The sequence below is a fragment of the Leptinotarsa decemlineata genome, unplaced genomic scaffold (genome assembly GCF_025532065.1).
Source record: "Leptinotarsa decemlineata unplaced genomic scaffold, Ldec_3_MD MMD2_P_RNA_scaffold_11, whole genome shotgun sequence".
Lineage (NCBI taxonomy): Eukaryota > Metazoa > Arthropoda > Insecta > Coleoptera > Chrysomelidae > Leptinotarsa > Leptinotarsa decemlineata.
Window position 1 is genome coordinate 6,406,388 of NW_027412525.1, and position 16,098 is coordinate 6,422,485.

The following is a 16,098-nucleotide window of genomic DNA, read 5'->3' on the forward strand; positions in this document are numbered from 1 at the left end:
AGAAAAATCCAAGAGAGATCTTATGAAAAGCGGCTGCCTTCCGGAATGTAATTCAGAAGGACAGAAACCATCGAGTTTATCATCTCGGAAATTCTAGGTATTTTCCACGGCCACCGAGTATGTTGCTGCTCACAAAGCGAATGGAAAAAACATCCTAACTCGTGCATCACAAGTTCTGACTGGTTTTCTTGAGAATTTTTCACCGATATGCGCACTACCTTATCATTCATAATTGTCGAGAATATTTTTCCACGGCCTAGAGGTGAACTAGCTTCTTCCATGGTCGCTTAAGATGGCCCTAGGTTTCGCCACTTTTACGAGGTAATCTTCACATAATCTCTTCAAAATTGATCTGGCAGTTGCTTTTTTGAGAGGATAGAGCGTTACTACTGTAGAAAATACATCCAAGAGCACACATAGGTAGGTGACCTCACCTTTAGACATCGGTAACGGCTCGTATAAATCCAATGCTAGTAAGTCATTGGATTCGACAGGAATTATAGGCCTAAGCGGCTAGGCTTTGATAATAAACAATGCTTATTTTTTTGATAATCATCACAGGACAATATATACCGCTTCACATCCCGAAGCATATTTTGCCACCAAACGTCTCTGCACTGGGCTGTCCATACTTTATACACACCATAATGTCCCAACATTCCATGATAACAGTTAACGAGAGACTGAATCAGTTCTTGTAGAATACGTAATAAATGGTGTTCATCATCACTGCGCCTGAAGAATAAAATACCTTCGAATATAATATATCTTCCATCATGATCATCTTTTCGTCGTACACCCTGTACAATCAAAGAAAGTTTTGGATCTTCATTTTGAAACTTCAATATTTTGTCAATTTTTTTATGTGCTCCAATGAATTGATAAGATATAATAATTTAGAACACTTTCCTGGGGAGACAGGCAGTTTTTCCGCAGAACTTTGAGATAGATTGCCAGCTACCATATTTTGGGCGCCAGGTATATATTCAATATCAAAGTCGAGAATTTAAAGAGCCAATGCCCATCGAGTTGAAGGGGCGAATAAAATCCTACACGTTTTCAAGTAAATTAAACCCTTATCATCAGTTGATATTTTGGAGTGTCCGCCCAATAAATTAAAATTCCATCTGATGAGTGCAAAAATAATTGCTGTATCTTCTTTTTCCGAAACAGCGTAGGCCCTCTCACGCGGTAATAAATGTCTACTGGCGTAAGCCACTACACGGCTTTCACCCTTAATTTTTTGGAAAAGTTCAGTCCCCAAACTTATTCCACTGAAATCGACCTGTAAATAAAACATTTCAGTAAAATCCTGATGATATAGTAATATCCATTTTTTTGACCGTCTTCTTCAGATCATTGAACGCACGTTGTTGAGTCGCCCCAATGCCATTTTTTTTCAGTAACCAGTGTAGGGGCTCACCCAAGCTACAAAAACCTTAAAAATACATTAAATCAAAATTCCAAGATTCCAAGAAAATCTTGCAGTTGTTTAATATTTCGTTGGACTGGAAAATCAACGATGGCCTGTACCCTTTCTTGATTTGGTTGAATTATTTTACTAGAAATGTTATAAACCAAAAAATATATTTCCGAACAGAAAAAATTACATTTTTTTTTTATTTAGCGTCAACCCGTCTGACTTTAACCGTTCGAATATTTCACCCAAATATTCTAAATATTGCTCCCAGCTATGAGAAAAAACTAAAAGGTCATCCAAATGAGGAATGGAAAAAATTAAAAATTCAGCACAATACAACGGCAAAATGCCCTCACTGCCAAAAAAATTCCGAAAGGCAAACAACGCAACTGATAAGATTTCATTCCAATTAAATACTTGTGTACTTTTTGTCATGTTCTCTCAAAGGTATCTGAAAATATCCGGACCTGAAATCTGAAGCTGAAAAATATCTTCTTTCGGTCGAGACATCATGTCTCGATCAAACTTTATTTAGTCTACGGGCTTCAAGACATATTCGAACCTGCCCAATTTTTTCACTACCGACACCAAAAGCGATATATATGGAATAGGTGCTCTCCCGATGACTCCCCACTCTATTTTTTATATTTCAGTTTGGAACGTCTCTCTATGAGCAAAAGGTATTAGATAGGGTTTCACAAAAAACGAAGTGTCTTCTCTTCACTTAATTTTATGGAAATATTTCGTCGTTAAAACTGGCTTTTCAGAAAAAAGACAAAAATATTCTTCCAATATTTCTACTATTTCATTCTTTTGAAAATGTGTTATTTATTTGATAAAGGAAATCCGAATCTCTCTTAGGAGTATTTTGGGGTGATTGACAATCGGAGAATCTGATTGGATGGTTACAGTACGAAAACCATACGGGATATCACCAGAGAAATTTTTATCATATTCAACTTTTTGAAATTCTACTGTATTGCTACCAAATTCCAGTATTATATTATTCTCCGCAGTGTGGATGGTAGCATCGAACTGTTTTAAAACATAGAAACCTAATATAACCGGAAAGTTGAGATCGAGAATGACAAAAACTTGTATTCGCAAAAATGGTTATTCGGGCTAAACATTACAATTATTCCATGAGATACCTCACGTTTTTCATCTTTGAACGTTTCCTTCACCCTCACGCCACTGATCAGAAAAATTGGGTACTTACCCTTTTCATCATTAATCACATTCCAAACAACTCCAGAAATTGCGCAAATTTCACTACCGGTATCTATCAGGCAAGGAAACGTGAATTTGTTAGTTAACAGTCATCAATAAAACTGGACAGCGCGATGGTTCGAGTTCTTTTATGGCTTGCGGTTGATTTGTGTAATGTTTCCCCTTTGTAAAAAATGCTTCATGTGGGGAGAAGCACATAAATTCGTTATTATTTTTCCGATTTATAATTTTCTTCTTTCTTCAGTGGAAGTGCGCCCGACTCACGATCGGAAGACCGTGAGTTCCATTCCCGCCTCGACCAGATAATTTTCTCGAGAGAATTTATCTGGTTGAAGCTGGAATGATCCTGCAACCGTGTTAGGAATCACACGTTAAAAGGTAAGACCTCGTTAGTCTTACTCCTGAGAGTTGTCGTTCGTATGGGGGCGACAGCTGATTAATGGAAAAACAGATTTCAAACAGATTTTTTTTTCTTTTGCCGAAGAAAATGGAGATGTGACATATTTGGTTGACCATTTTTCTTACTTAGAATTACTGAGTCTCACCGCAGAATGATTCAGGTTTTTCTGAAAATACTAACGCTTGAAAAGAGGGTTAACGGTACTATTTGAACTACTAGGTCCACCAAGTCGAAAGTAATAATTTACTTGTCTCAGTCGCTATAACACTCCTTCCAAGTTGTTGATCAGAGTACAAGCTACCTCTGCTGGAAAATGTCTCGCTATGCACATTATTGTTTTTCATTTCAGACATGGGAGCTATTGAATATTCACATTTCGAAAAATTACTCAAGAAATACATGACATGTGATCATGAATTCCTGTCATATATTGCGGTCTCTAATTCTCGTCTAACCCTGGCCTGAATGTCCTCATTCCAAAATTGATTAAAAAACGATCCCTTGAACGTAACCCAGTTGATAAGAGGGTGTAACACCGCATCGGCCCATATTTGAGCTTTCCCTTCAAATAAACTACCTATCCAAGGAGAAATGAGATCGCAAGGCATTTGGAAAAGGTAGATTGTTTATTCCAATTTCTGAATAAATTCTACAGGGTGTATGCCACCCTGCCAAAATTTCCAAAAGGTTTTTGTTGTAGAGTTCGATAAATATTTTCGAAAGTCTGCATGAGTGTATAACTGATGAAAATGTGTACATTCGTTGTATTATCTTCAAAAACGTCGAATTGTTCGGTGCCTATAAGAGCGGCTGATACGTTTTCAGATCTACTATTCTGAAAATAATTGAGCGAAAAATTGATAAAGTTGTCAGATTGATTTGGAAGAGCTCTTTGCCTATCTAATATTGGAATCTCATTGGGATTTTTCGAGTTTACAATAGGTACACTAGTATTATGAAAGAATGGAAAACAATTCCTAGCATATTCATTACTATCTTCTATTTTTAGAAGCAGCATGATTATTAGAATTGATTCAGCGATTAGGATCAATATTTGGAGCACTTATATTGAATCTTTCCTTAAAATTCACCCTATCAACATTTTGTGAATTTCTCGGATGATCTGATGATGATTGTAGGTAATGTCTCACTTGCCGGAAAGGTATTGGTATAATATGGAAAATTCCTGCCTTGGGATCTGGTTATTGAAGTTATTCGAGTATCGTCACGAGGTGGTAGTTCGTTCGTTATTACTTTCCGAACGGCTCCTGTATTGGCGAAAGGTCCATTTCTATGAGGGTGTGACAAGGAATTCGGATTTTCTCTATTTCTCCATGCGATGCTTCGAGCGTAGTTTCTTGTTAATGATCTTGAAGCACTTCTTCAGCACATCATTAGTGCTGAAGAAGTGGGGAAGAAATATCGGGCAACGTTCCCTAGTGATTATTGGCAACACGTTGGAGCACCAATAGATGTTCGTGCACTTGCCAACTATTCATACAAAAACTCGGAAGTTTCCCAACACTTTTAATTTCCAGACAAATATTTAAATTCCGTGAAAGTGAAAATTGCAAATTACATAAATAATCATTCTTTCATAGAACAGAGTAACTGAAATTTTTCCCTGCACCACACTCGAGAAACCTTAATCAGAATTTTGATTCGGAAACTCATTCGGCCCTAGGATACAGTTACTTCTCAGGAACTCTGAAACAATTCACGAGAAAATAACGTACCACATACTATAAGAAAACCGAAAAAAGTGGACGATTTGATTGTAACGCAATAGTCGATATTTAAGCAATATACTGAAATTTTGATTTTCACAAGCCCAATCTCGCACATTTTGCGATGAGACCATACAGCTTGTATGAATATCGCCTCAGCATCGACGAAAATTTCTATGATTTAAACTTTCATTTCGTAGCCAACAACAGTACCCTAATCTCTCCACCTCGTTACCAGGTTCAAGAGTATGTGAAAAGTCTGGCTTGAATGGTTTCAATTTGTGTTTTTCAAACAAATCTATATTTTTTTCCATGCAAATCCAATTTGTTGAACTCATTTCTTCTTAAGTACATACTATATCAAGCCACAATGAACCCTTGCGAGTTGCGAGGGTCGAATAGACCCACTCACTTAAGACCTAACCTAACATACTATATCATGGATTGTTGTGTTATCAGTTTTCCTATTAGGCCCATCTCATTTGTAATTCACAGAATCAATTTTTCTGTAAATCTTATTCAGTACAGATATGTATGTAAAATGACTCTACAATCAGGATCTTTCCTGTTGCATTCATCAGCAGGAATTCAACAGGACTTCTTACATTAGCATCCAATAATCCAAAGCAAATAGCACCAAATAAAAATTTGGGTCTGCTCTGTGAATATAATTCTAACTTTGAAGTCTTTAAAATGAAAACTTGTACCAATCACTAAAAAAATCATATCTGTCAGAAGATAAACTTCTTGGGAAAGAAAGTTTTTGGCTTTCTACTAATCCATCTTGATACAAAAAACAAGGATGAGGGAATCTTCCAAGGAAGATTCTTGTTATGACAATTTCAATTGAACGAAATATTTCATAAGATACACATTCTTTGATATAAATACAATTGTTTGAAGGTGGTTGACAATGTTTTATGGTGAATTCCATTAGTTCGGACTTCCATTTTCTAATATGATATAATATGATTTAAAATCTCTGAAATAACAAATAAAAATGAAAATACAAAAAATAGCTGAAAATAACAATTATATTAGGCAGAAAAACCCTAAAGAGAAATTATTATGAAATAAAATAAAAATTAGGCAAAAATTGAACAATTGAAATGAAATAAAAATTAGAAATTGAAAGATTTCAAGCCAAGTTACTTCACGATGTTTCGATTGTGGAGAGGATATGTGGAGTTTATTTTTCCATTCTGGAAACTATTTCTGTGTTCCTTCGAACGTTCTTCCAGTTTGACCTATATAAAACATCGGACATGATTCATATGATGATTTATACACTTCTGATTTTTCTGAAGTTCAGCTTTAGAAAAATTGGGAGTGTATAAATTATCATGTGGATCATGTCCGATGTTTTATATTGGTAAAACTAAAAGAATGTTCAAAGCACGCATAACGAAATACAGAAATAGTTTCCAGAATGAATGGTAAACTACACATATGCCACTCATTTATTCACAGAGGGACATGAGTTTAATCATGAATTCAAGCCCCTCCATTTCCAGAAGAAATGTATGAAACTTAACCTGTTGGAGAGTATGGAAATGAACAAATTTAAAAACTTCAATATCTCATGAACGATCAAACTGAATATTTCGCTATATATAATCCATACAGTTGATGAATTCATACCTGACCTTATCAGGTAGATTAATTCATTAGAAAGTAGGCAAACAGGTAATCTATTATAGTATAAAATAGTTGAAATTTAGAAGTATCTCATTATTAGCACTTGAAAAAGCTATTGTATAGCGAAACACGTGTCGCGGTTTTTGTGAAACCCTTTATAGTTAAAATCATACTGTATCAATGAGTTTTAGACATAATTATCAAGATAAATAGAAAATATGGTTCAAGATTTTCTTGAACCCTCAAAAAGCAAGATAGATGAGATACATTCTTCACTCTTCACTTTTTTCTAAGGATGAAACACAAGCACTACAGGAAAATCCTTAAGGCGCTCTCAGAGCGGTGCCTGTGCAAAAGTAGTGATTCAGAATGAATTCAAATCACTGGAGATTATATCCATTTGGAAAAACGTTCTCAGGAAGTTTATTCCACATAAACGCAGTTCTCCAAATAAAAGAGTTCTCAAACAGTGAAGTCCAGTGAGTGGAACCCCAAAACGATGAGCAGTCACAACCTTTCGCGTATTTCTGAGATGTACCGCTTTTGGTGGAATCAAATGTGCTAAGACACTTGAACCACTTCCCGTGAAAGTATCTATAGTAGAGAGAAAAATCTTCAATCTTTCTTCGATGTTCCAGACTATCAAGGTGGCAAGTGATGTTCGCGTCTCCAATCAGGCGAATAGCTCTTTTGTGAATGGAATCCAGCAATTACTTTTCATTAACCTTTTGTTTGATATTTTTTCAATCATTCTCGTAATTTTGTCTTGTTTCTGATATATTCGGGTAAACAAAAGGTGGGAATACCTATTTAAAATAATTATACCTACAGATTATTCTCTTATCTGGCAAAGTCACCGATTGATACTATGTTTATTTTAATTTCTCTCTGATTTTAGATAAAGTATGTGTCGTATGTTTCGCCAACCGTACTTATCAGGTTCATTTAACCTGAATACCTACATATCTACCTATGAATCCTTGTTTTATTACCAAAGTGAATTGAAAATTTCAGTATTTATTCAATGATTAGCATTTCATGTCATTATAACGGCAGCAAGGTAGGCTCGTCTTCTTTAATCGTTGAGTTGTACAGTTGAATATATGTATTTTGTATCAAGTTACGTATAAAACTGCCATTGTATCAAGTAATCGTTTAAAGTAACTGTACTACTATCGAGTCTCATTACTGCACAACGTTCATTATACTTCATATAAGTACTTTATTTGGCGATGAAAGAGCTGAAAGTAAAATCAGTATCACAAGAACGACGGCCAATGCATCCCCATTTTAACACCTGCCAGTCTGGTGATTTTGTATTCAAAAAGCTGTGCTCAGTTTTTGATACAGATCAATAATGACAGTATATATACGGATAATTGCAGAATATTTGCCAAAAAAAAGATTTCATTATGTATGAGAAATTTTTTCAGTATTATACCGATACCAAAATCAAAGTTTTCAAGGCTAAGGTGGTCATAAGGTTAACCCTGGGGTTTCATAAATCCCAGATGGGAAATAAACTAAATGTCAGATTTATACGCACGCACATCCCAGTAGCTTCTGATCTATATCCCCACCATTGATTTCAAATGTTATTGCAGTATTCCGTAGGAAGTGAGTGAGACTATACGCAACTAAAACGCTCTGGGGTGTGTCAAACCCCATCTATGTACTCACGTTTGTGATTTCATTATTTTATGTAAGTGATTATTTTTGACTTATTTGAATTAGGAAAATCAATCACCTATTTTTTTTAGCTAAAATATCATGTCGTACAAAGACGAACAAAAAAAGCTTGAAGATTTATGGGCTGAAAGTGAAGAAGACACCATCGAATCGGGAAGCGAAGACGATATTGATAATATCTCTGAAAGCAACCGCAATATCGACTCAGAGCAGGACATAACAATAGAAGATGAAGTTCATGCCGGAAACTCAGACATTGAGAACGCAGAAACGGGATTCCAAAATGAGACAGAAAATGAAAATATCGACGGACCTCCACAAAACAAGGAACTATATCCCGGAAAAGATAGAACAAAATGGTACAAAACTGTAATAGTTCTTTAGATTGTTGGCAGTTGTTCTCTGATCGACAAATGATCGAAGACATAATGCGTGGGACCAATGTCAAGATTCAACAAAAATCTGTTGCATACAAAAATAAATGCATGGTGGAAGCAACCAATGAGTGTGAAATCCAAGCATTCATTGGACTTATTTATTTATTTAGCATGTATGTTCCGTTCTGATCGTCAGAACTTGAGAGACTTATGGCAAACAGATGGGACTGGTGTTGATATATTCCGCAATACGATGTCTATAAATCGTTTCCAATTCTTGATGGTCTGTCTTTGATTCGATAATATTGAGAATCGCAAGGAAGAGTGGCGACTGACAAATTAGCTGCTGTTCGTGGAATTCTAGACAAATTTGTTGAAAATTGTAAGCAAGCCTACACTCCTTCACAATATCTGACGATCGATGAAAAGCTGGAATCCTTTCGTGGAAGATGGGCTTTCAAACAAGTACACTCCCAATAAGCCCGCCAAATAAGGGATCAAAATGCAAGCCCTAGTTGACGCCCGGAGCTACTATGTTTTAAATTTGGAGATATATCCAGGAAAACAACCAGAAGGGCTCTACAATCTTAGCAACTCCCCAATAGATATTGTAGAGAGGCCTGTACAACCTATTTCTGGTTCGAACCGAAATGTGACTTTTGACAATTGGTACACTAGTTTTGAATTAATGATGAAGCTACTGACTCAGCATAACCTCACTTCAGTGGGCAAGTTGAGAAAGAACAAAAGATGCATTCCAGCAGAATTTTTGACAGTTCCGAACAGGGAACCAAAGACATCTTTGTTTGGCTTTCAAAAGGATATCACCTTTTTATTGTATGTCCCATAAAAAAACGTCCTGCTGATGTCCACTAAGAACCATGATGGATCTATCGATGAAGCAACTGGAGAGAAGACTTTACCCGAAATAATAAGCTTCTACAACTTTACTAAAAGCGGTGTAGGTGTGGTGGATGAAATATCTGCATCATTTAACGTGTCTAGAAATTCATGAATATGGCCTCTTGTTATCTATTATAGTATAAAATAGTTGAAATTTAGAAGTATCTTATTATTAACACTTGAGAAAGCTATTGTATAGCGAAAAACGTGTCGCGGTTTTTGTGAAACCCTTTATAGTTAAAATCATACTGTATCAATGAGTTTTAGACATAATTATCAAGATAAATAGAAAATATGGTTCAAGATTTTCTTGAACCCTCAAAAAGCAAGATAGATGGGACACATTCTTCACTCTTCACTTTCTTCTAAGGATGGAACACAAGCACTACAGGAAAATCCTTAAGGCGCTCTCGGAGCGGTGCCTGTGCAAAAGTAGTGATTCAGAATGAATCAAGATTGGGAAAGAAAGTTTTTGGCTTTCTACTACTCCATCTGATACAAAAAAATGGATGAGAGAATCTTCCAAAGAAAGGAAGGATTAATCAATTTGAAAATAAGTAACTCTATACATGGATGTGTAGATCATGCAAAGAAGTAACTTTCAGACACAAACTGAAAGAAAGTCCTCCTGAAACAGCTACTTTCATATAAACATTGAATTACACGAAAGAAAAAATTCTTTCGAAACAAATACTTCTATATGAACACTGAATTATACAGAAGATACTTTTCTCTATTCAGTTTGTATATCGAACATTCGTGGAGGAATAGGAATCAGATATCATTCACATGAGTTCTACTTTGAATGAATGGTAATAAATTGTACTCACATGGAAGATTCTCTCATCCATTTTTTTGTATCAGATGGAGTAGTAGAAAGCCAAAAACTTTCTTTCCCAAAAAATTAATCACTCCTAAAAATATAACATTTTCAAATCGAATCAAGATTGTTTGTCAAAATGCTAGGCACGGAACTCATCCAGGACCATATTTTTGAAAGAATACCAAGAAGTATTCGCCAAAATCTTGAACATCTCAGGCCAAATACTTCTGCAGTGCCACCTGCCAAAGTTTCAAAACTTATTGGAAGGTGTTCGGTTTGTCCAAGGAGCCGAGATCAGAAGACTAAATATTCTTGTGTAAATTGTAAATCATTAGTAGGTATGCCTACTAATCGATAGTTCAGCCGCAGGCTGAACTATCGATTTTCACTTGCTATCGTCCAACACGTGGTAAGAATCACACGTTGAAAGATAAGACCTCGTTAGTCCTCAGCTCGCACAAGTTTCGACTTCTGAGGGTTGTCGTTCGTAGGGGTGCGATAGCTGGTTAACGGAAAAAACATATTTCAAACATATGTTTCCCTGATTCTTTGAAAAGCAAGCAATATGCAATATTGTATGAACTGACCATAATACGTTTCAGCCTATCCATAAACATTTTTCGTGAACCAGTTGAATTTTATAAAGCCTGCCAAACGACAGAAGATCACGCGCAGAATGATTCGCTCGGCTGAAAAGAGATGTGCTGTGAACTACAAGTTTGAATCTTTCGAACAAATAATGATAGATCGCTTCATCAGTGGTATGAAACATGAAAGTATTTCAGACAGATTGCAGGAAATCGATAACAAATCCAATCCAAATTGAAAAAATTTCTAGAGGCACGATGACTAAATTAACGACAATTCGAAATTCATGCCGAAGTCATGCGTCAAACGGGGTTCATTGCATCTTCATGCAATCAAGGTGATACGTCAACTCCATAACAGGATGTCAAAGCACCCGCAGTAACAAGTATGGTAATAGCCGACAGCAAAACTAGCAGGTTATCAAAAAGATGCTTAGAAAGCCTGATTTTCAAGCCAATCCGCTTTTGTTTTGTCAAAAACTCCCGAAGCAATACAATTGACACAACTTTGTACAATAGTACACATGTTAATAGATGGAATAAGAATCTTTTCTTATTGGTATGCATTTAGCATCTCTGTGAATTGAATGATGAAGTACGTTGGATCTCTTTATTCTATGAAGAATCAAGAATTCCATACCTCGAGTATTTTCGTCAAAACATTTCACATACTTGGTTGAGGAAAGTATCGAAGTCTGCCAGGAATGAAACATTATGGTTTATCTGTAATAGGTGCCAGCATTTAGGACATCTAGAAAATATATGTGTCATCGAATATGGAAATTTCGGCACTGGGATAACTGATTTTCAGCACATGAATCTGGTAATTTCAGCATTTTTTTCATTGCCAGGAGAGGTCGCTTCGAATAAGAAGAGATAGTTCAAAGTTACGTCTGAATCGGGAGTGAAAATCATAGCCGGGATGTATAAAATTGACGGGGTTTGTTGAAGGCTCTGACTTTGGTTTCTGTGTCTGTTTCAGGAGCATCAACTTGGGGTGCAGCAGGAGTTGCTAATAGTTTGACAATGTCTTACACATTCACATTCACACTGAAAGAGAATATTTTTTTTCTATCTACAGATATCATATATTTTATTCAATTAAACCTCGGATCTGAATACGGTTTTGCACTTATTGCATTCCATTCCTATTATAGTATTCCAAATATATCTATCTGAATGTAACGGGTTTTATTACACCAAATTCATTAGTAGAGAGTCAAATGTGATGACAATACCTATGGGTTCGTATGAGCTAAAAATTATTGAAACGTATTCATGAAAGAGATTATCCCAAAAATTATTGAAATAAATCAGTTTGATACACCTGTATCAATGTTCGTAAATGGAATTTCGATGAATTAATTCAAATTAACTGAAACAACAATTTATTCAGGTCAGTCTCGACTTATCTACACTGAAGGGTAATGGTCTGACACCTATCAGAAAACAACTATTCACATGGCTAATCTCACGAATGGCATTATATCCCACGCGCTTGAAAATACAGTATAAGTTATATTTAAACGTTTGTATAGTTAAAATAAACAAACTAAAATGACGGGAAGTTTAGCAAAAGCAGAGGTATGTAAAACTCAAATATTGCTTACTATTAGTATGGATGAACTAAAGGTATTTCTGAATGAAGCTATCAAAGAAAATAGTTATCATCTACTCAGAAAAATTGACGAGCTGAAATGAGAAATTCATCTGCTGAAAGAGAGCAACATTGAAATACTAAAAATGCTTGCAAATAGTATTGTCTTGCAACCAGAAACAATACGAATGATCATAATGAAATATTCTATGGAAAGAAATATTTCTTACAGAATTGAAGCTGACTTGAGAACTGGACGAAATGTTACACACCTAGCCATGGACGTGATACTTAAGAGATTTCGTTTCCGCACCAAAATAATGGAGATCGTGAATTTGTATTCTCTGAAACAGAGGATTATTCCGCAACAGAACTTGGGAATGGTGTGGGTCAACATCAACCAATAACAATTAAAAACGAAGAATCAGAAGCATTACCACCAGATCTTGACCCTCTAATAAGAATATTTGCTGAAGCTTTAAACGATACATTTTTTTGTGATACTCTTAATAGTCGAACTGAAACTGACACTCTCTTTTATAGACAAGAAAGGTAATAAAACACCCATGAATAGCCAGTTTTTTTACGTTTTTTTGTGCACTGGCTCGATGAAAACTCTTTGCAAACGGTTAATCTTGGCAAATATTTTCTGACCAGTTCTTATTTTTGAGCCCGAAATAATCATGGTGGTGTATCAATATTCATACGAAATGATCTGATGTTTCGACTACTTGATTTGAAAAGATTTTCTAGTGAATCTCATGCAGAATTTTAGGGAATTGAGATTCTTGAAATGAAAATCCTAATTGTAACACTCTACAGATCCTCGCTCATCCAACAATACCAAATACATCCAACTTGAGAAACTTCGAATAGCAATTGACTGAAGTGAATTGAGATGTATTCACTCATATGAAAGAAATTGATTCCTTATCAGATTTCATGATCACCTCACTGAATACTTATGTTAACAAATGCCTTTCATTAAAACAAAGGAAACGACAGAATAATTCAGTGGTTACTACTCAAAAGTAGCTGAAACTTTAATTATTGTTTCTTATTAGTCAGTGTTCAATGCTTGAAGACTGGCAGTGAAAAAATCTAAAGAAATGAACTTTAACCGTTCAAGCCAGTCTCGATATATCTACACAGTAGGTTGAATGGACTGACGCCTATCAGCTGGCTAATACCACGAAGGGCGTTGGATTATATCCGACAGGCGTCAGTGCAGAAATCTTCACAAAAAATTTCCTGCATATGCAATCGGCAATGCAGGTCTGCAAGTGTGATCGTTCCAAAATTGAAGGTCGACTCTTTCAGTTGTATTGCCGATTGCATATGCAGGAAATTTTCTGCGAAGATTCCTGCACTGACGCCTGTCCGATATAATCCAACGCCCGTCGTGTATCAGCCAGGGGAGTAGTTGTTTTCTGATAGGCGTCAGTCCATTCAACCTACTGTGTAGGTATATCGAGACTGGCTTGAACGGTTAAAGTTCATTTCTTCAGATTTGTTTACTGCCAGTCTTCAAGCATAGCCCACTGTCTAATAGCAAGTTTTTCTTCCTTATTCAGAGGCATCGGGCAAATTACAGATATGCAGTTGGTTAGTACCTCGTCCACTAGAGGGAGTGACATTTCGTGATGTTCGCTCCAACTTCGGAAGAGGAATGAAATACTCTGAAAAAATTCCGATTTTCAATTATGGAATATCATTGACTTTAGGTCGATGATGGTCACTATCTTGCACTGACGAGTGGCTAATGAGTCCGAAACCGGCCTGTAAGTGTGCCCGTTCCAAAATTGAAGGTCGACTCTTTCAGTTGTATTGCCAAATGCATATGCAGGAAATTTTCTGTGAAGATTTCTGCACTGACGCCTGTCGGATATAATCCAACGCCCTTCGTGGTATTAGCCAGGGGAGTAGTTGTTTTCTGATAGGAGTCAGTCCATTCAACGTACTGTGTAGGTATATCGAGACAGGGTTCATCGGTTAAAGTTTATTTCATTAGATTTATTCAATTAATGAACTCTCCTTCACGAATGTAGCTATCTCTGATTTCTTGAGATCCAAACCCAGACTGAAGGACTTATTTTTCCTCATTCCCGTATCACCAGAAGATATTGCTATGAATGAACTCGAAAATAGTTACTCTTGGGATATCTATAATCTGAACACCCAGATGATGAAACATGTGAGAGATATTCTTGCAAAACCACTTGCATATTTGGTAAACCTGTGCTTCAGTCAGGGTTATTCCCAAGTAATTTGAAAGCAAGAAATCTAAACTTGATTTTCAAGAAAAGCAATGTTCATCTTCCTGAAAACCATCGCCCTATCTCCATTATACCCACAGTTGGTGGAATTGTGGAAACAATAGTTAGGAAATCACTATCCAAATACTTTTAGAAAATCAATCTGCTTCATAATAATCAATTTGTGTTTAGAAAGAATCGTTCCACAGTTCGAAATACTGCCAATTTATTTCATGACATAGTAGAGGGTCTTGAACAGGGCACTGGGCAGTAACCATGTGTAACCAGAGCAGGGCCATCGACCGTGTTTCACACAGTATCCTTCTTGACATATTCGAATTTTTTGGCGTCAGGGGTATAGCAAATGATCCCCAATAATTTCAATCATAATCGGAGCAAAACATTTTCGACAAATTCCTCATTGAATGAAGAGTCTGTTGTAAATTTCTTGGGCATCACTTTAGATGAAACTTTGAAATGGTCTTGCCATATTGAAACACTGATGTATTCAACTTAAATTAAACAACTCCTTATTTTCCGATCTTCATTCTCTCGCTCACCTAGACATACTGCTCCTCGATTCCTAGATGATATATAAAAAAGTGCTATGTACAGAGTGCTACACTAATGAACTATATACAGGATGTCACATCTCCCCCCTTAAAAAATATATATACATATATATATACATTATAATATGAGACAATTATATATTCAAGTATAAGTTAAGCGTCCAGGTGGCTTAACCATACGCTTTGGTCGCGAAATAACATTTTCATTCGAACAGTTCGTGTCATGAGAAGTGGAAAAGTCTGCAGTATTTGGAACAACTTCAACTGTGAACTGTATTGTTATCGGTTGAACTCTGAAAATTTCCATTAGGCAATATAGCATCTTTGATATGAAGTTTTTTTATCTGATTAATGTGTCGCTTCCATTTAATATTATTCAATTCTGGTACTTCAACTATATATGTCGACCTTCCAATTTTCCTGACAATTCTAGCCTTAACCCAAATCACTTTTCCCGCATTTCTATAATCTTTCACTGTCACCGATTCTCGAGGAACGCACTTCACTACTGTCTTACCTTTAAAATATAATTTTTGTTTATTTTGTGCTTCTAGGACGCGATTTTTTACAACCATATTTGAATTTGGCAATAGTGAGTCAAAACGAGTTCTCAAATTCCTTCCAAACATTAATTTGGCAGGACTTCTTTTTGTAGTACAGTGAGGAGTGTTGCGATAGTCGAATAAAAAGTTATTGAGAACTAAATTGATATTTGTTTGGTTATTTTTACCCAGAACACTCAAAAGAGCCGTTTTGATTATTTTCACGCAATTCACCGCCGCACCATTAGAGGAAGAATGGTAAGGGGGTGTCGTAATATGACCTACATTATTCTGAACTAAAAACTTCTCAAATTCTTGAGAACGGAAAGATGTACCGT

The 16,098-nt window shown here is 36.0% G+C and overlaps 2 protein-coding genes across 4 annotated transcripts in view; one reads left to right on the forward strand and one right to left on the reverse strand.

Moving 5' to 3' along the window:
* Positions 1–16,098, reverse strand: part of Ir8a (Ionotropic receptor 8a) — a 465,956-nt gene that overhangs the window by 289,722 nt on the left and 160,136 nt on the right. The window lies entirely within an intron of this gene.
* Positions 7,373–10,214, forward strand: LOC141480466 (uncharacterized). The gene is made up of 3 exons (XM_074170472.1): positions 7,373–7,475; positions 8,020–8,117; positions 8,176–10,214. Exon 3 carries the CDS (start codon positions 8,186–8,188, stop codon positions 8,486–8,488), a length of 303 nt encoding a protein of 100 aa, XP_074026573.1. The 5' UTR covers positions 7,373–7,475; positions 8,020–8,117; positions 8,176–8,185; the 3' UTR covers positions 8,489–10,214.